The sequence below is a fragment of the Sabethes cyaneus genome, chromosome 3 (assembly GCF_943734655.1).
Source record: "Sabethes cyaneus chromosome 3, idSabCyanKW18_F2, whole genome shotgun sequence".
NCBI lineage: Eukaryota > Metazoa > Arthropoda > Insecta > Diptera > Culicidae > Sabethes > Sabethes cyaneus.
In genome coordinates this window covers 6318184-6338167 of record NC_071355.1, presented here as the reverse complement: position 1 = coordinate 6338167, position 19984 = coordinate 6318184, and the positions used below count along the sequence as shown (strand labels likewise).

Below are 19984 nucleotides of genomic sequence, written 5' to 3'. Positions count from 1 at the left end.
AGTTTGTAGTTTAGACTACAAAAATGTTTTTGTTTTGCCTCTCCGTTGTGCTTTCGTAATCTTTTCATAGTCCTTTTTTGCATATGCATGTTTGGTTACCTATTTAACGCTTTTTTAACGTCCCTTTGTCGCTTTTTGTTTTTTCGTGCCTTTCACCGCCTCTCCGTCGTATCTTTGTAGTCTTTTAGTCATCCTTTGTAGTCTTTTTTTTTGGCATAACTTGTAGTTATTGTTAGTTAGTTATTGTTGTTAGTTATCAAAAGACGGCAATTTTGATCGTCACATCATCGCCCTTTTTTGCACCTTATAGTCCATAATTAAGTCTTTTTGTCGTTTTTTATTGTCTCTTTTTGCTTCTTTGTCGTTTTCTCGACGTCCTGCCATAATTTTTTTTCGTCTTTCATCGCAAACTTGTCATCACTTTTTCATTTATCTTTTTGCTGCTTTTCGCTGTGTTTTTGTCGTCCATTTGCAGTCTTTTCGTCGTCTTATCATTGTCTTTTAGACGCCTTTTGGAAATCCTTTTTTTCATTGTTTTATTTTCATCGCATTCGGAGGATTTTTATCACTTCTCTGACGTGTTTTTGACATATTTTCACGATTTTTTCACCATCGTTTCATGGTATTTTTGTCACGTTTTTCGGACACATTTTGCCGTTTTTGTTGTCTTTTTCGTACTGTTTTGGTGTCGTTTTTTGTATCATTTTATCGCCTTTTGTTGTCGTCTTGAAGTTGTTTTTGTTGTCTTTCCATCGCTTTGTCGCTTTTCGGTGTTTTCATCGTAATTTAATACTTTTTTCATCGTATATTTCTAATCTGTTTGCTGTCTTTTTGTCATCTCTTTTAAGTCTTTTCTTCGTATATGTCGTCTTTCTGTCATCTCTTTGTCGCATTTTTGTCGCCCTTTCGTGGTTTTTTTGCTATCTATTCATCGTATTTTCGTCGTCTATTCCATGTTTTAAACGTCAGTTTTTGGTATTTTTTGCTATTTTAAGCAGCTTCGTCTTTTTTGGTGGTGTTTCTGCCTTTTTGCTGCGTATTTTCTTCGGTTTTTTGTCAACTTCTCATCGCGTTTTGTCATCCTTAAGACAATTTTTTGTCACCTTTTCGTAACTTTGCCATTCTTTCGTCCTTCTGTTTATTATCAAGACCACAAAACTATTGTCTTTTTTGCCACGTTTTACCGCCTTCTTGAACGCATTTTAAACGTCTTTGTTTCGCTGTTTTGGCGGTTTTCGGCGTCCCGTCATAGTATTTTTGTCGTCTTTTAGCTTTATTTTTCATCGCCCACTTGTCTTCACTTTTTCGTCATATTCCCGCTGTCGTTTCGCTTCGTCTTCGCCGTGTTTTTGCCGTCTTTTCGATGCGTTTTAGTTGTTCTATTTAATTGTTTTGCTTTTTTTTCTTCGAATTCGGATTTGTTTTGTCATCTCTCTGTTGTACTTTCGACATTTATTCACATTTTTGTTCCATTTTTTTATTGTATTTTCTGTTCGTCATTTTTTGACGTGTTTTTGGAATTTTTTGTCGCTTTTTTGCAGATTTTTGTCGGTTTTTTCTTTGCTCTTTTGGTGTCTTTTTGTCGTAATTTTGGATTTTTTGTCATCTTTTCATTGGTTTTTGTCGTCATTCGTCAGTCTTTTTACCACCTTTTCGTCATATTTTTACCATTTTTCGTCGTCGTATTTGTTGCCAAGACATATAAAATATTTCTTATACTGCATTTACGTCCTATTTTAGTCATCTTTTCGTCGTCTTTTTTGCGTGTTGCGTTTTTTTTTCCTTGTTGGGGACCTTGGACCACTGCGACCAGTGTTGTGTTACATTTTGAACGCTTTTTGAATGCCTTTGTCGCTTTTCTTTTTTTCTGTTGTTGTTTTGATGCCCTTTCGTATTTTCTTCGGATTTTCATATTTTCTCCATCATGGTTTTGTCGTGTTTCTTCGTCGTTCATCACTTTTTCGTCACATTTTTGTTGCTTTTCTCGCCGATTCTCCGTCGTCTTTGTGCCAACTTTTCATCGCCTGTTCGTCGATTTTTTACGGACAGTTTTTGACATTTTGGTCGCTCTTTTCGGTGGTCTTTTGCCGTTTTCGTCATCATTTTGTTACTGTTTTGGTGTCTTTTCTTGGCATCATTTCATCGTCTTTTGATGTCGCCATTTTTTGGTCTTGTCTGGGTTTGTCTTGTCGTCGTTGTTTTCGTCATTCTTTTGTTGTCTTTTTGACGTATATTCGTCATGTTTTCGTCGTCCTTTTAACATGCTTGTCTTAACTCTTTTTAGGCGTTTTGTTGTTGTTTTTAATCGCTAGTTTGGCGTCTTTTCATATTTTCATGTAATTTCCGTCGTATTTTTGTCGTCTATTTGAAGCATTTTCGCAGTCTTTTTGTTATCTCTTTAATGTCTTTGCTTTGTATAAACCTTCTTTTTGTTAGCTCTCTGACGTATTTTTGTCGTCTTTTTATCTTTTTCTTTTGTCATTTTTTTCATTGTATTTTCGTAGTTTGTAACGTCTGTTTTTGACATTTTTATTGCTTTCTCAGCGACTGCATTTCGTCGCTTTTTTTCGTTTTTATCAACTGTTCATCGCCTTTTGTCGTCTTTTAGACAAGTTTTTGTTGCCTTTTCATCACTTTTTGCCATTAACTGGTCGTTCAGTTTATTATCAAGCCAACAGCAATATTGTTGTAGACGGATTTTTCTTCGTATTTTTGACATCTGTTATTTTCGCCATATTATCATAGTATTTTCGTCATCTGTCCGCCGTTTTTCGACGTGTTTTTGGAATTTTTTGTCGCTTTCTTGCGACTTTTTGTGTTATTGTGTTTTTTTGCGCTACTTTTTTGGCGTCTCTTCGTCGTAATTTTGTTGTAATTTTGCTTTTTTGTCATTTTTTATTGTCTTTCGTCGTCATTCACTATTTCACCATTTCACCATTTTACCATTGACTGAAGCTTTTGGAGCGTCTCAGTAGAATACGAAACCTGAAACTAAGTAAAAAGAAAACTTATCCAATTGAATTCTACTATGATATATTTTATTCACGACAGATACGTATTTTGCCTACGACTTGCAGGCTGCATCAGTGTCTGTTTTCGAACTGACAGACATTTTTCTACGATTTATCGTCATCCTGTTTGTTGGCAAGGCAACACAAATGTTTTTTGCGTTTTCGTCGTTCTTTCGTCTTATTTTCTTCGTAATTTTAGAATGTTTTTCTACCGAACGTTTCTTTGTCATTTTTCGATTGCTGTTTTGATCTGTTTTCTTCTTTTGATCATCTGTGCATATTATTTTCGTCATATTTTTGCCGTGTTTCGTTATCGTTTCGTCAACTTTTCTTCACTTTTTCGTCAATTTTTTTTAAAAAATAACCTAAAAATAAAAAATAAGAAAACTCATTAATTTAATTCTACTATGTGTATTTTATTCACGACAGATACGTATTTCGCCTACGACTTGCAGGCTTCCTCAGTGTCTGTTTTCGAACTGAGTTCGAGTTGAGTCTGAGTCTGAGTTGGAAAACAGACACTGAGGAAGCCTGCAAGTCGTAGGCGAAATACGTATCTGTCGTGAATAAAATACACATAGTAGAATTAAATTGGATAAGTTTTCTTCTTTTTTAATTTTAAGTTTGTCATGTTTTCGGCGTATATTCGTTATCTATTCGCGGTATTTTTAAGTGTTTCGTTATGGTCGTTTTAAAACTCTGGTTAGGCTTCTATTTATATTTTATATTTTTGAAATCTATTTGCTATATTTTCGCCGTCTTTTTATCATATTTTTGTCGTTTATGCCTCGTTTCTAATGTCTGTTGTTGGCATTTTTGTTGCTTTTTTAAGTGACTTTTTGCCGTCTTATTGGTGCTGTTTTTGCATCTGTTCTTCATTCATTTCTTCGTATTTTATCTAATTTTCATCATCTTTTGTCGTCTTTTGGGCATTTTTATGTTGGCTTTTCGTAGCTTTTTTGCCATTTTTGGTCGTTCGGTTTATTGTCAAGACAAATAAAATATTGTCTTTTTTTGCTTGTTTTGCCGCTTTTTAAACGTCGTTTTTTTCGCTGTTTTGGCGTTTCGTCGGCGTCTTTTCGTCGTCTCTCACATTTTTTCATCGCCAGTTTGTAATCGCTTGTTCATTCATCCTTCCATTGTCTTTTCGCTGCTCCTTCGTCGTGTTCTTGTCGCCTATTTGCTGTCTTTTCGACACTTTTTGGTCGGCCTCTTTTATTCATTTGTTTTCTTTTCTTCCTATTCGGAGTCTTTGTCAACTCGTGTTGTACTTTCGTAATTTTTTCATAGTTTTTTTACATGTTTTGAATGTTTTGTTGCTTTTTTAAAGCTTTTTGAACGTCTTTTTGCCGCCATTTTGGTGTCCTTTCGTCTTTTCATCGTATATTCAAATTATTTCCGTCTCATTCTTCCGTCTTCGTTTCGTCAACTTTTCTTCACTTTTTCGTCATATATTTGTGGTCTTCTTGCCGTTGCATTTTCATGGGCTTTATGCCAACTTTTCGTAGATTTTTAACATTTGTTTTTGACATTTTTGTTGGGTAACGGCAACTTTTTACCGTTTTTGTTGTCTTTTTATTACTGTTTAAGCGTCTTTTCTTGTTTTTTTGACATCATTTTTTGCCATTTTTAGTCTTTTTCTTGTTGCTTCGTCGTTTTTTCATCGTTTTTTTTGTCGTCTTTCGGGCGTATTTTTTACGTATTTTGGCGCTTTTTTTAATGCTTTTTAAGCGTTTCGCTTTGGTTGTTTTTTATTGCCTTTTCATCGTACTTTTATGTTAATTCCGTCGTATTTTTGGAGACTATTTACTGTATTTTCGCCGTCTTTTTGTTATCTCTCGGTCGTATTTTTGTCGCCTTCTCGACGTCTTTTTGCCATCGTTTCATCGTATTTTTGTCGTCTGTTCCACATTTTGGCACTTGTTGTTGCTTTTTTAAGCAACCTTTTGTCGTCTTTTCTGGTGCTGTTTGTGCGTGTTGTTGTCGTCACTTCTTCGTTTTTTGTTAACTTTCCCTCGCCTTTTGTCGTCTTTTAGGTATTTCTTGTTGGATTTTCGTTACGTTTTTGTCATTTTTGCGTTGTTCTGTGTATTACCAAGATATTGTCTTTTATTGTTTTGTTTTTCATTGTTTTGCTTGAAGGCGGCAAGCCTTCATATCGACTCTTCAAGAATAAAGTTATGCTTTTCGGGATATCATTCACTGCATAAACACTATTTGTGATTTTTGTAACCGAAAGAAATTGTCAACCTATTTCGTACGGTTTATGACAATCGTTAGATCCGAAGAAAATTCCTAAATTCACCGATAAATCCGTAGATTTGGCATCACTGCAGTGTTATGATGCGCATTAACATACCAAGTTGAGGCGTGCGTCGTTGCGTTGCGGTGTAAAATGCGTCGTCCGGCAGGTGAATAGCGCCGGTTGGAAATCATGATTAGTTGCAATCGAGTAAATTAATTCTTCTACCAATTTGTGCTGGATGTCTGTTTCATGCTGTTGAACTGTTACTTTTTTTTGCCGCTCACAGCAGACAGCAGACTAGCTGTGAATTCTGATGCAAAGACACTGCCGGAGTCGAATAAGTTGTTTTTAATTGATGTGGCGCTTAAATACCGCCAGGTATTTGCGCACAGGGTTGTACCGTCTGCAAAACTCTGTGAGAGTTTATTAATATATTTAAACTAGAAAGTTCCTGTCTAAAGTTACAATGCAGGTTTTATCAAACACCTATCACGGTTTTAGTGACTAAAAATAGTTGTAAAAACCACAATAAGAGTGCAATAAAACTTAAAAAGTTTTTTTTTGTTTAAACTAATGGCTTTGTGGATTAATTCGAAAATATCAGGCAGTCCAGATCTAGCTTCATTTGAGAACATTTTTTTGGCTTGTGAAAAAAATCATCCAACCCTGTTCGTCCCAAAAGCCCCCCAACCGGACCGGATCAACAATCATTGACCGCGCAGCAGCTGGTGCTGGCGCTGGTGATAAATAACACTCACTCTCCGCCCCCTTCGCGGGCCTGGCTTGGTTACCTGTGACAACGACGACGGAAACTGAACTGGCGCCACCCGTCCGTCGAAGAACCGGACGGATCGGATCGGATCGGCTGCAGACTGCACGCCTTCCGTTTCGGTTACATCCCTACCTAGCTCTAGCGCAATTGAATGTTTGTTCGGCTGGCTGGTGGATCCCAGCGGTCGGTGGTCGGTGGCTCCCAGCGCCCAGCTGGCTTCGCACGGTTTTAATTAATTTCACTTCACATGCCTGCGCTTCTGCGGCTGCTGCTGCTGTTGCTGCTGCTAAATACGATGCTATTTACACTTTCGATTGACATGCACAAACAGCAATTTTCCCCCATTGAACACGTTGTTTATTGGCTCCGACGGAAGGTAATTGTTCGGCCCTGGAATTACCAGCATGACGGACAATTAAACTATTTAACTACAGTAAACTCTAACTCTAGGATGGAAGCGGTCATTATAGTTTAACTTTTTCCATTTCCCGTCCAATTTCAGGGACGTCCGTGAGGGTATCATTCGCTGCATTCTGGCTACGGACATGGCCAGGCACAACGAAATCCTGACGCAGTTCCAAGAGGCTACTCCAAACTTTGACTATAACAATAAGGTTCACACTAATTTGGTATGCCAATCTACTAGTATTAATCTGTTAGAAAATCTGTTCAACCCAGCTTGGCGACTTGTTTTCAGCTGTGCATGGTGCTAATCAAGGTGGCGGACATTTCGAACGAGGCTCGACCAATGGACGTTGCTGAGCCCTGGCTGGATCGGCTGTTGCAGGAGTTCTTCGCCCAAAGTGCCGCCGAGAAGTCGGAGGGACTGCCGGTGACTCCGTTTATGGATCCGGATAAGGTCAGTAAACCGGGCAGTCAGGTTCGCTTCATAGGACTGGTACTGCTGCCACTGTTCGAGGCACTGGGCGAGCTGCTGCCGGAACTGACTGATTTGATTATTACTCCCGTTCGGGTGGCTTTGGACTATTACAAGTACGTTGTTGGTGTTGAAATTAAATTTTTAAGGCAAATTTAATAACATTTTGTTATTTGATAGGAAACTGAACGACGCCGCCAGCCGGACGCGGCGCTCGATCGCCGAAGCGGAGCAGCTGTCGGAGAACAGCACCGGCACGACGGGAACCGGCACGGCCGGTACGGGGGGCAGCAGTGCGGGCGGTGGCACCGGAACCGGATCGGCCAGTTCGCCGCAGCTGCCCCGCTCGCAGAGTGGCATTAGCATGAAATCGAGACGTAGTATTCCCTCGCATAAGTCGACCTCTAGAGCATCTACTGACGAGACTATCTTAATTACAGCCGAGCTGCACGATCTTCCCGAGGGCAGTGAGAGCGGTGACTCGGAGACGGCCACCGAAGTGGATGTGAGTATCCGGTACAATAATTTTCTGTGCCGTATTTTTCGAAGCAAAACAATTGCTATTAAACACGCACCTCTCGGTTACGGTGCGATTTATGAGGATTATATTCCTTCGTGTTGTTTTTACGAGGTGTAAAAGTACACATTTCGGAATTACGATCCGTTAAACTGACGGATATCAATATTTTAACCAATTTTTTTACGACAGATATGACTATCACGTTGGTTATGAGTAATCAGGAAAAGTTTATTATATAGAAACAATTTTATTATTGCTTCAGGGTTTTCGAAAAATAGCGACTAAAAGTTCAGCAATTACAAGTTAAGGATAAAATGTTTCATTAAACTGGGAGTAGTGAGATTCTACGAACCATCATTATAACTTAATCAACACACTTTTAAGATTCCAGTTCTAATGCAGCAGTATTTCAGTGCTGTGGCTTCGATCTGTTTTATAAAATCCAGCATGAAGGCGGATTATCGTACTCGTTGAAAACTAAGAGCCAATGTTTTATTCCTTTTACTCTTTTATTTTTATCAAAATGGCAATTCAAGTCATTGTCGCGCTGAAATGTTTTGAACTACTTCTGACTTTCACTAGTATTCACTGCTGTGGAAACTAAACCATTAAATTAAATAACATATTGCACATATTTCAACATATAAATTTAATTTAAATTTAAACTTACATAAACAAAAAGTGGTGCATCCGGTCTTTCAGAAGCACGTTTTGGCATGGAAAAACGGAGTAATCGTAGGATGGCAAATCTATTATAACTGCATCACTAAATTAATTGATTAATATTTTTTGAAACGTTGGTTCTACAATTGATGAAGGAACGGTAGGGGAAAGAAATGAAAATTTTTTTGGTGAAGGAGGGGAAGAGCGGAAAGGAAAGTGGGGGGGGGGGGGGAGGATATTGGTAGCTACGCTTGACAAGCAGTCATTTTGACTCCTACCTTTTATCCAATACTGGAAGGTGCATGAGTCGAACCAAGCTATTATCTGAGATTATTGGTTCGACTCATGCACCTTCCTGCATTGGACAAAAGGTAGGAGTCAAAATGACTACTTGTCAAGCGTAGCTACCAATATCCCCCCCCCACTTCCGCTCTTCCCCTCCTTCACAAAAAAAAAAATTTTTTTCATTTTTTTCCCCATCAATTGTAGAACCATTGTTTCAAAAAATATTAATATATATGTATGACCGCATTTCAAGGTTAAGACTAAAAACTTGAGATTAGTCTATGAAAACTTTGGATTTTCGGTTGCAACGGCATTTAAAATTGGACTAGAAATTAGAGTTGAAATTTGACACAGAATCGAACTTGAAATAGAGCAATAAATTAGACTTACTCCAAATTTTATTTGGGCTTGAGGATTCACTTCAAATTGAACTGGAAATTGGACTAAAAATTAGACTTACATTTGAAGTAATTTGGACCGGATGTTCTACTTGACATTAGACATGAGATAGGATATAAAACCGAGTTTGAATAGACCATCCTCGTGTTTTTGTATTGACCTTTTATGAGGTCAGACATATAATTGATTTGTCATGTTGGTAGGTTTTTACAATCGACTGAGGGGACGATAGAAGAAAGTAACAAAGGTGTCGACAGTATCCAAACAGAACGAGACAAGGCGTGAAGGGGAGCGGAATATTAGGTAAGGAACAGTCATTGAAGCAACGCGACGCTTAAGAACTGTTCCTGTTGTGTACCATTCCTCTTTACCCAAGCTGAGCGATCCGCGGATCGAAACCAGCAATAACCGGAGCTATTTATAAACGGATTCGAACCTGTCATAACAAACAAGATTTGAAGTTTTTATTTGAAATTGAACTTGAACTTGACATTGGACAATAGGTTAGACATGAATTTGGACCAATCTGATCTTAAAATTTTACTTCAAACCGGGCATGGACACGAAATTGTACGCAAAGTTTTGCATTTTCGGCTTTATTCTCTCACACGTTTTATCTCTTTTATGTTCTGATTTTTCTCTTCCAGTTCTATTTTTTCCGTTTTTGTTCCGTTTTGTCTCCTTTTCTGTGCCGTTTTTTGGTTTTTGCTGGTTATTTCCATCAATTTTTCCTCATTTTCCTTTATTGCTGTCTCGTGTTTCCTGTTTCCGTTTTTCTTCGTTTCCTGTTCCAATTTTTCTTTATTTTCAGCCTATTTTTGCTCATGCTCTTTATATCTAGTCGTTTCTCTTCCCTTTTTCACTTATTTTTGTTTCCAGTTTACGTATTTTTGTTCTTTTTCTCTCGTTTTTCATCTTTGTCTGTACCGTTTCCCTCTTTTTGATGGCCAGTTTGTCCGTCCTTTTATTGTGTTTTGGTTTCCTTTTTTCTTCTTCCGGCTTTTTTGTTTTTTCTCCCGTTATCTTCTTTATCTTTGTCGGTTTACATTTTTCTTGCTTGTTTTTGTTTTCTTTTTTTCAATCCCATTTCCTGTTTTGTGTCCCCTCTTTCTCTTTTCTTGTCTCGTTTGACCTTTTTTGTTCCATCTTTCTCATTTTCTCTGTTGTTTTTTTACTCCCTCGCAATTCTTTTTTCCTTACGTTTTCCCTTGCTATCTGCTCCGTCTTCCCTTTCTTGTCTCGTTGTCCCTCTTATTCTCTACCGTTTTCGAATTTTTTTGCCACGTCTTTACTGTTTTCTGTCCTGTTTTCCCTCTATTTGTCTACGCTTTTCCACTTTTTTTTCTAGTTTGAAAAAATGCGGACATTAGCAATTGGGTTAAAATGCGTAATTTTTCAAGGGTGGTGTTTTCGGAGAAGTTTAATAATAAAATATAGCGCATCGTTCTGCACTATTAGGGTAACCGTGAATTCATCTATTAAGGTGATACGAACTTTTGTTATTTAAAAAAAAAAAATTCTTCAAAAAAGTGCAGAGCATACTAAAATAAGCAACTTTACTGAATGCATTAACTATCTATCTGTTACAGGTTGCGAAATATAATGATGTGTTAAAAAGGTGCGTTTAAAAATCAATTATGCTCAATAACTTTGCACACGATTTTTTTACTGCTTTCGAGTGTTCTACAAAGTTATTCAGTACGCTAAAATGCATATTTTCTGTGAAGATTGTTTGTCGCTAGGACGCATATTTAATAGGTTATAAAATAAATGAAAAAAAAATGGCAATATTCAATTTTTTTTTCGATTTCGTCAGCTTCGCACAAACCAGACAACCATTAGGTGAGAGTACTAGATTTTATCTATAAAAAAATATTTCCATCAGGAGATCTCCAAAAGAATCTCAGAAAAATCAATTGAAAAATGTGTTATTTTTTGATTAAATTTTTTATAACTCATTAAATATGCATCTTCGTGTAAAACAGTCTTCAGAGAAAATGTGTATTTTAGCATACTGAATAACTTTGTAGAACATTTGAATGCTAAAAAAAATTGTGTGCAAAGTTATTGAGCATAATTGATTTTTAAGTGCGCCTTTTTGGCACATCATTATATTTCGCAACCGGTAAGAGATAGATAGTTACTATATTCTGCAAAATTGCTTATTTTAGTATACTCTGTAACTTTTTGAAGAATTTTTTTTTATAATTATTTAAAAAAGCAAAAGTTCGTATCATCCTAATAGGTGAATTCATGGTCACTCTAATAGTGCAGAAAAATGCGCTATATTGTGTTATTAAACTTCTCCGAAGACACCACCCTTGAAAAATTACGCCTTTTTACCCAATTGCTAATGTCCGCGTTTATTCAAAATTTGATCACTGTGCACTGTTTCCGTCCCGTTGTTCGCCCTTTTCTTCCTTTCTCCCTTGTTTTCTGGCCCGATTTTCCTCTTTATCCTCTATCATTTTTTGTCATTTTCTGTCCCGCCTTTATTTGCCTTTATTCTTTTTTCAACCTCTTAACGTTCCTCTTATTATGTCACACTTTTCCTTCTTTTCTGTCACATTTTTTTGTCCGTTGTATCTTATTATGTCACACTTTTCCTCCTCTTTTGTCACATTTTTTTGTCCGTTTTATCCCTTTCGTCTTCTGTTTTCATTTTTTTCTCTACATACTTTTCTTTTTCTGTTCCGTTCCCGTCCTTGTTATGTTCCTCGTTTTCTGTTCTCGTTTCTCCATTTTTCTGCTCCGGCATTTTAGCCTTTTATTTTCGTGCTTTTCTATCCGGTTTGTCCAGTCTTTGTCACAGATTCCTTCGTGCTCTTTTCCGTATTCGCTTTTGAAGCTTTAAAGCCACATACAAAATTTATTTTGAATTGACAGAATGAAAACTATGTTCGGAAAAGCTTGACAATTTGATATTAAAATTACAACATTCTGACCATGCACTGGAGTATCATCTTTCGAAAACAAGAATTTAAAAAAAATCACAAAATAACAAAGGTAAAAAATATTATGGAGTGTTCCCTGTTGACGTAGGACGACGTCTTACTGCAGGGAGTAATTCTATAATTTAGATTCTAGTTATCGTCACGAAAATATGGAAGTTGTGGAAGCACCATTTCGTCCAGTCCGTTGTGGCTCAAAGGTTCATCACCACCTGCAATCCACAGGGTCTGGGACGAGAAGTAGGCTCGAATCCGGTTATAATTGGCTCCGATTATCGGTTGGTTCGATCCCCGGATGTCCCAGCTTGGATAAAAAGGAGCGGTACATACCTTATAAAGTGTTACTTCAATGATTCTCCCTTACTTAATTTTTCTTTTTCCCTTCACGACGGACCAGAGTCCTATTCTGTTTGGATCCTATCAACATCTGTATTTCATTACTTTTTTCTACTGTCAAATTTCAAGCAATTCTAACACCCTTTGGTCGATTTCATTGAGTTATTTGAATTTTTTTTAATATTTAAGTGGTTTAAACCCAGAGGGTCATTCTCCACTTTATTTGAAAAATTCCCTAAGCCCATGAAACAAAACGATTCTCATAGACTTTTCCGAACTCCGTGACTACTATTAGTGCCGCGGGATATTGCGTTGAACACTTCTTTTATGCGCCAACTCAATCGTTTCAAAACGCGAACGGATGCGATTTGATCGTCCAATGATAAATTGGACGATGGATTGCTTCGAGAATCTGGCGCCGAGTCGTAGTTGGCACTGCAGAATTCTCTAAAATCATCTATATTTACGGAGAGCGTAACTGGCAATGATTTTTGCTGCTTCGCACGGACCCCTGAAACATTTTGGCAAGCTCGGATCGAAAAACTTGATGAAAAGTAGAAGATGAACTTGGTATCAGGTATCAGGTATCAGCATCTTTGGCTCGAGCAGCACGTTCCTCACAATCATGTGGAAGATTTGTGCCTTGCCCATCTTGCCCGTGTCATCATTTACCTGATGAGGACGGGAAGGAAAACAGGAGGAATAGGAAGGGGTGGATGAGGAATTTGGACAAACACAAACATATATATACCGAGAGATTTTTGTACCCCCGAGGGGATACTGCAATCCTTGGTAGTTAACTTATCAAAAGTACACCCCCTGGGGGGTATACTCATGATAAATAAGAGCTTATAGCTCAATACCGCTTTCGGTAAGGAACATCAAAATGTCTCGTAATTTTAGTTTCCTAAAATCCGATTCATTTAAGACGTAGGATCCAAAGATCCTATGACGCAATTGTGCTACTGCAGGACAGTTGCAAATTACGTGATATGGTGTACCGTAGTCGGATTCACATAAATTACAATGAAACGATTCAGCTCGCTGAATCGTAGCCATATGATAATTTAGTCTGCAGTGACCAGTCAGTGATCTGACAAGAATACTGCAATTTACCTTTGAGTGTTGCAAAAGAAATTTCGCAACCTTCTCACAAGGCTTAACAATGAAACTTTTCGTTTGACGACAAGTTTCAAGATTTTCCCAATAACGTACATGTTCAGATGAAAACCAAGATCGAATCTTTTGTTTTATCCAACATGCCGCAATTGGTAAAGCAGGTTCCGGTCCGAAAACCGACTTTTCTGCTCCAGATCTTGCTAGTTCATCAGCCCATTCATTTCCGGTTATACCAGAATGGCCAGGAACCCAAACCAGATGAACGGCATTTAGAATGCTTAGTTCTTCTAATTGGGTGTGGCAGGCGATGACTGTTTTAGATTTATAATTAGCCGCACAAAGGGCTTTTATAGCGGCTTGACTGTCAGAACAGAAGTAGATAATCTTGCCTATCAGTTCTTTCTGAAGTGCAAACTGAGCTCCGCACATAATTGCAAAGATTTCAGCTTGAAAAACGGTGCAGTAACTACCCAACGAATAGGATTCCTCCAATTCCAGCTCACGGCAGTAGACACCAGCACCCGCGCGACCTTCGTACAAGGAACCATCGGTATAACAGACCACATAGTCGGAAATTTTCCTTTCCGTGTAGCCTGACATCCAATCCTCTCTAGGAGGAAAGTCACTTGAGAAAGTCCTATACGGGAAAGTACGCATGAGCGTTACATCGCTAGGAGCAAGGGCAAACTTGTCCTCAGCAACAATTTGCGACCACAGTCGAGTATGACCAGTGGAACCGTCCACAGACTGCCAAAGTCCAATCGCGTGTAGTCGATAAGCACATATTAGTGCCTCTTGCTTCAGGTGGAAGTGTAGAGGTTTAATATTGAAAATAGCTTCTAGGGCGGCAGTAGGAGTTGTAGTAAATGCACCAGACATTGCCATTAAACACATCCTTTGAAGATGGTTTAGCTTTGTCTGGACAGTCACAACTTCCCCTCTCTGCCACCATACAAGACAACCATACGCCAGTATTGGTCTGACAACGACCGTGTATAACCAGTGTATGTATTTGGGTTTAAGCCCCCAAGAGTTGCCAATTGCTCGTCTACATTGCCCAAAGGCCATGCACGCTTTTTTAATTCGGAAGTCAATATTTGTAGACCAGTCAAGCTTGGAGTTGAGAATCAACCCCACGTACTTCACTTCGTTCACAACATCAACATCCGAATCGTAAAAGCGCAGAGCGCGAGCTCCATTGGTATTTCTACGTCTTGAAAATAAGACGATAGATGTTTTGCTCGGATTTACCGAAAGTGCAGTTTCTCGGCACCACGTTTCTACGACACGTAGTGCCTGCTGCATTAAGTCAAATAATGTGCTTATGCACTTTCCAACTACTAGGATGAGATAGTCATCCGCAAAACCATATGACGGATAGCCTAGACCATTGAGTTTCCTCAATAGGCCGTCCGCCACAAGGTTCCATAAAAGAGGCGAGAGAACGCCACCTTGTGGACATCCACAAACACTTTGCTTCCAAATGCTTGCTTGCCGTAAGGACGAAAAAAGCAATCGGTTACTAAGCATTTGTTCTATCCACTTTATGATTATTGAAGGCACATTATGATAACGAGCAGCCTCCAAAATGGAAGCGAAAGATACGTTATCAAACGCGCCTTCAATATCCAAAAAAGTTCCTAAGCAAGATTCCTTTTGTGAAAAAGCAACCTCAATTTTATCCACCACATCATGTAATAAAGTGGTTGTAGATTTGCCACTTTGATAAGCATGTTGTGCTGAATGAAGAGGAACTTCTACTAAGCTTGTTTCGCGGATGTGGTGATCAACAATCCGCTCAAGTGATTTAAGCAAGAAAGACGTTAGGCTGATTGGTCTAAAACTTTTGGCTTGCTCGTATGTCGCGCGTCCACCTTTAGGAATAAACTTAATGGTTATTTCACGCCATTGAGTTGGGATGTACCCAATAGCAATACTACACACAAACATCCTTCTCAGAATGTGTTTGAAGTACTTGAATCCTTTTTGCAGTAGAATAGGGTATATTCCATCTGTTCCAGGAGATTTGTATGGAGAGAAGCTGTTCACGGCCCACTCAATCGCTTCAGTTGTGACAAGTCTCCGAGCAAAAGCCCATGAGTCTAAGCCACCTAAAACGATTTCTGGATCGTTTCGAACTTCAGGTTCCACACAGCCCGGAAAGTGACTATAAAAGAGACATTCCAGGATTTCATTGTCATTCGAACAGTATTCACCGTTCGAACTTCGAATGTTATTAACCTGATAATCTTTCGATTTTGACAGTATTTTATTAAGTCGACTTGCCTCGCCGAAACTGGAAACGTTGCTACAGAACCTGTGCCAGCTCGTGCGTGCTGAAGATCGTAAAGCCTTTGCATAGGCTTTCCGGGCCTGCTTGAAAGGCTCCACGCCATCCCTCCGACGTCTATTCCAGGCTCTCCTGCATCGTTTCTTTAGTTCCGCGAGATGAGAGTTCCACCATGGTGTTCCTCTAGTCGTTTTAATAGTTTTTAGTGGGCAAGCTACTTCAAAAGCTTCCGCAATAAAAGATGTTGTGACATCTACAGCCACATCCAAGTCGATCGATGACTCAATCGTTGGTTCGAATCCTTGAAATTTCGTCGCCAGTTCCTCCTCAAAGAGTTCCCAGTCAGAAAATCTCGGATTGCGAAATGTTGCAGCGTTCAAGGAGACACCCAAATGATCAAAATATATAAAGCAATGATCAGATATTGGTGTCTCATTTGAAACATGCCATTGTGCCAACTCATGACTGATCCTGTTAGAGCAGAGTGTTATATCTAACACTTCCTCTCTACCAGCTCGTATGAAAGTTGGACAATTGCCAATGTTGAGTATTCCAAGGTTGGTACCACTCAAATATTCCATCAAATCAGAGCCTCTCAGATTGATATCCGAGCTGCCCCAAATGATGTGATGGGCATTGGCATCACTGCCTACAATGAGCGGAAGCCCACTAGATTGGCAGTATCTCACCACATTTCTGAAATCGTCGCTGGGAGACGGTTCATCGTGTGGTAAGTATGCAGAACAGTAGACATAGCGCCTATGGACATCATCCACGACGAGTTCTACTGTGACTGCACAAATATCTCGAGTAGTCAACTCAGAGATAAGGCATGCACTAATTGACCTATGCAACAATATGCATGCCCTGGGCATCAAACGAGGATTTGTCATACCAGTTTTGCTGAAAACAGCAAAGTTCTGGTTTCCAATATCTGTCGAATGAAAGTACCCCTTGCGAAAATATGGCTCCTGGACCAATGCGATGGTGACAGAGCCATTAAAAAGTTTTTCGCATAAATACAAATTTGCTGCCCGTTTGTGTTGAAGATTTATTTGTGCGACTCTAACTATTTGACTAGCGGAGTATATGCACAAACAATCTCCAACACAGATCAGACAGCAAATTGTAAGCGAAGCCAATTAAGTTGGCCAGAACGCACTTGGCGTAAAACCCATAAGGGAAATTGGGCAGGACTACTATGCTGTTCCCACGAAACGCAAGGGACAACAAAGATCGACCGTACCAGAGCCCCGCATGGCACAGTAGGGGCAAGATGCCCAAAGCACTCCGTTCGCGACTGGCATGTTTTCACCCCTCCAGCCATTCAGTCATCGGCACGGAGATAGACCTTGACTTAGGGGCACCTGATTTGCCGACTCCCGGCAGGATCAGGTCCCGTGGCTCAATTTTTGCCCAAACGTACAATTCGGCACCAACCGCCAAAGGGCGTAAGTGCAGATTGTGTAAAACAGACCGATTAAGAGTCTCTCTCTCTCTCTCTCTGTGCTAAGCCAGCTGAGAAAATAACTCTCTCCCGGTGTGCTCACACCCCGCAGCCGCGCCCTCCGAAAATCCTGCGCCGAACTGCACGATTAGGTAGCCGGAAACCACACGGCGAGTGTTCCACCTTCTCTGTCTGCATACGACAACCAAAGTTGCGTACCACCAGGTGCGCAACTTTGGCTACCGTACCCCAGCCGGCACCTCGTGGAGGTAGAGATAGGAGTTAGAAAACAGAGGTGATATATTTGCACATGTTCACTCATTTGCCAGCCTCAAATTTCAAGCAATTCTAACACCCTTTGGTCGATTTCATTGAGTTATTTGAATTTTTTTTAATATTTAAGTGGTTTAAACCCAGAGGGTCATTCTCCACTTTATTTGAAAAATTCCCTAAGCCCATGAAACAAAACGATTCTCATAGACTTTTCCGAACTCCGTGACTACTATTAGTGCCGCGGGATATTGCGTTGAACACTTCTTTTATGCGCCAACTCAATCGTTTCAAAACGCGAACGGATGCGATTTGATCGTCCAATGATAAATTGGACGATGGATTGCTTCGAGAATCTGGCGCCGAGTCGTAGTTGGCACTGCAGAATTCTCTAAAATCATCTATATTTACGGAGAGCGTAACTGGCAATGATTTTTGCTGCTTCGCACGGACCCCTGAAACATTTTGGCAAGCTCGGATCGAAAAACTTGATGAAAAGTAGAAGATGAACTTGACGATGTTTTACAACAGCAGACTGAGGAAATGGAAGAAGATACACAAAAAGACCCGGGCTGAGTTTGAGGAGTTGTACATTCAAGTCAGAGCAACTAGTCTTCATTTGTCAGTATTCAGTCAGTTGGCAGAATTTTAAGGGAATTGTTGGGAAATTGAACATATAAAGCTGAACGATGTCTCGCAAAAGAATTGGAAAGAATTTGCTGTGAAAAGAACAATGTAGGTAAAAGAATTTTCGAAGCAGCAAACACCGATTCTTGATGCAATATCAGTCGAACTGACCCTTTTCTCTTCCTGCACCGTTTATGAAGACCGTACCGAAACGGTGTTGATGAAACTTATGCTGGCTCCATAAGCAACGCAATCTGTACGAATCTTCTGCAGAATTCTTCACAGACCACGCACACGACTCCTGTATGAGGAGCTTCAGAGAAGCTGTGTAAATCTTTTCTGTTCATCCGTGTGTCGCTGGAGCCCATGGAGGCTACTTAATCCATTCTTGGACTTTTAGCTAAGATTCCATGGAGAATCGTACCATCGTACCAGTCGGTACCACGAAATGGCCCGCGTATAAGACTTGCGCAAACCTGGTTAGACTTGGTTAGAATTTGGACTTTTAAGTGGGACAGGAACGGCATTTATGTTTTTCGAAATTGTATTCGCTACTCCGAGCTGGACTCGAGGTATGACGCCTGACCGAACAAATCAGACGTTGTTTGTTCAAATTTCGGTTAGGAGAGGTTGTCAGAGACAATAGGATCGACTACTAGACTAGGCTGCGGGACTACCTGAACCCCGTTCATTGTAAAGCAGTATGCCAGAAGGCCTGAATCGTTCTTTTCATTTCGTTTAGTACGGCTGCTTTTTCAGATATTACGACGCCTCTTATGCCGCCGAGGTCTACTTATCGAGGTCCACACGGATAACTACCTCAATTCCCGAGTGCCAGCAAGTAGTTTCAAAAGTAGTACAACTCTCAACGTGGCAGCATGGAGGAAGCTTTTCTCGGCACGAGCACCCAACTTTGGCGGTCTCTGGGAAACAGCCATCGAGCCTGCGAAGATGTCGTTCGGCAATTTCCTTCCAGGGTATAACGACGATTGTCTCTCGGGTCAAAGCTGTCATGAACCCTCAGACTGATGATCGGAGGATCCGGATGAGTTGGTCGTGGTCACTTTCGGGTGTTTTTTGACGGGCACCTTCAATAAATGCAACAGCTGGTTAAACAGCCACGAAGAACGGTTGACGAAGTGAGACTTGGTTCCTCCTAATATGTTAATGAATTAAGCGCGAAGCCTTCGTAGTTCTACGTAGTTCTTTGGAACGCCTTGATCGTTAGTGAATCAGCATAGGGAGTTGACAGAGGGGGGTGGTGGCCTCTAAAAAGAAGGGGATGTTCAAATAAGTAGAAGGGACTGTGGTCCTCTTGCATTTGGGTCGATAGAAGTTGTGTGAGTGATCTTAATTTAAAAGAGAATACATATAAACTACAGCTCATGTTTGTTGATTTAACCTTTATAATGAGATTAGGCATTAATTTAATGTAATAATTCTAGTAAATAGAGGAATTGGTAGAAAGAAGTAATGAAATCAAATGTGTTTTATAGTACCCTAGAGTGGAATAAGACGTGAATTGCAAAGAGTGGAAAATTAGGTAAGGCAAAGTCATTGAACCAACACTTACTAAACCAAGAGATTAGTGTGCCACATCTTTCAATATCTACAATCGCTGGCGAAATTAAGTTATTTTTAGACACAAATTGTGTCTCGTCCCCGCCTATTGTAGTCAACTACCGAATGAGAAGTGCAACTAGTTTTCTACCCGCGACAGGGATTACCGCCATCGGGCCTTCCCTTTTATCAGAGGCCACCATCCTTTTGTTATACAGCCACTGCGTGCGATGATGTTGAAAATCAAGTGAGAAGCCAACAATGCTCATTCTTATGCGAGCGAGTGTGAGAAACATAGCATCCAATGCTTACTCGCATTGACGCAAGCCTATGACAAACAACCGTTGGTACTGTGTGCATACATTCTGCTACCTACACACTCGCAAGTATACAGCCTTATAACACTGACGAATTGGCATGACACATCGAAGAAAATTCTTCAAAAACCATCGTCCTACACATTTTGCTTGCACACTAGTGCCCTCTGTTATGCATGTTGCGGAGTAGCTTGCATTTGCAGGGTTTTATACTGTAAGTTTTTTTACATTTGCAGGGTTTTATACTGTAGGTTTTTTACATTCGTATGGCTTTATACTGGAAACTCGAAGCAAC

General features: G+C 39.8%; 1 protein-coding gene across 7 annotated transcripts in view; it reads left to right on the top strand.

Moving 5' to 3' along the window:
* Positions 1–19984, top strand: part of LOC128743682 (high affinity cGMP-specific 3',5'-cyclic phosphodiesterase 9A) — a 360716-nt gene that overhangs the window by 338422 nt on the left and 2310 nt on the right. For 4 of the 7 annotated variants that reach the window (XM_053840308.1, XM_053840305.1, XM_053840307.1 and 1 more), the window contains 3 exons: positions 6531–6657; positions 6726–7021; positions 7086–7410. In XM_053840308.1, the coding sequence (XP_053696283.1) occupies positions 6531–6657; positions 6726–7021; positions 7086–7410 (748 nt within the window). The remainder of the gene's footprint in view (positions 1–6530; positions 6658–6725; positions 7022–7085; positions 7411–19984) is intronic. The other 3 variants (XM_053840309.1, XM_053840311.1, XM_053840310.1) reach the window with 2 other exon arrangements.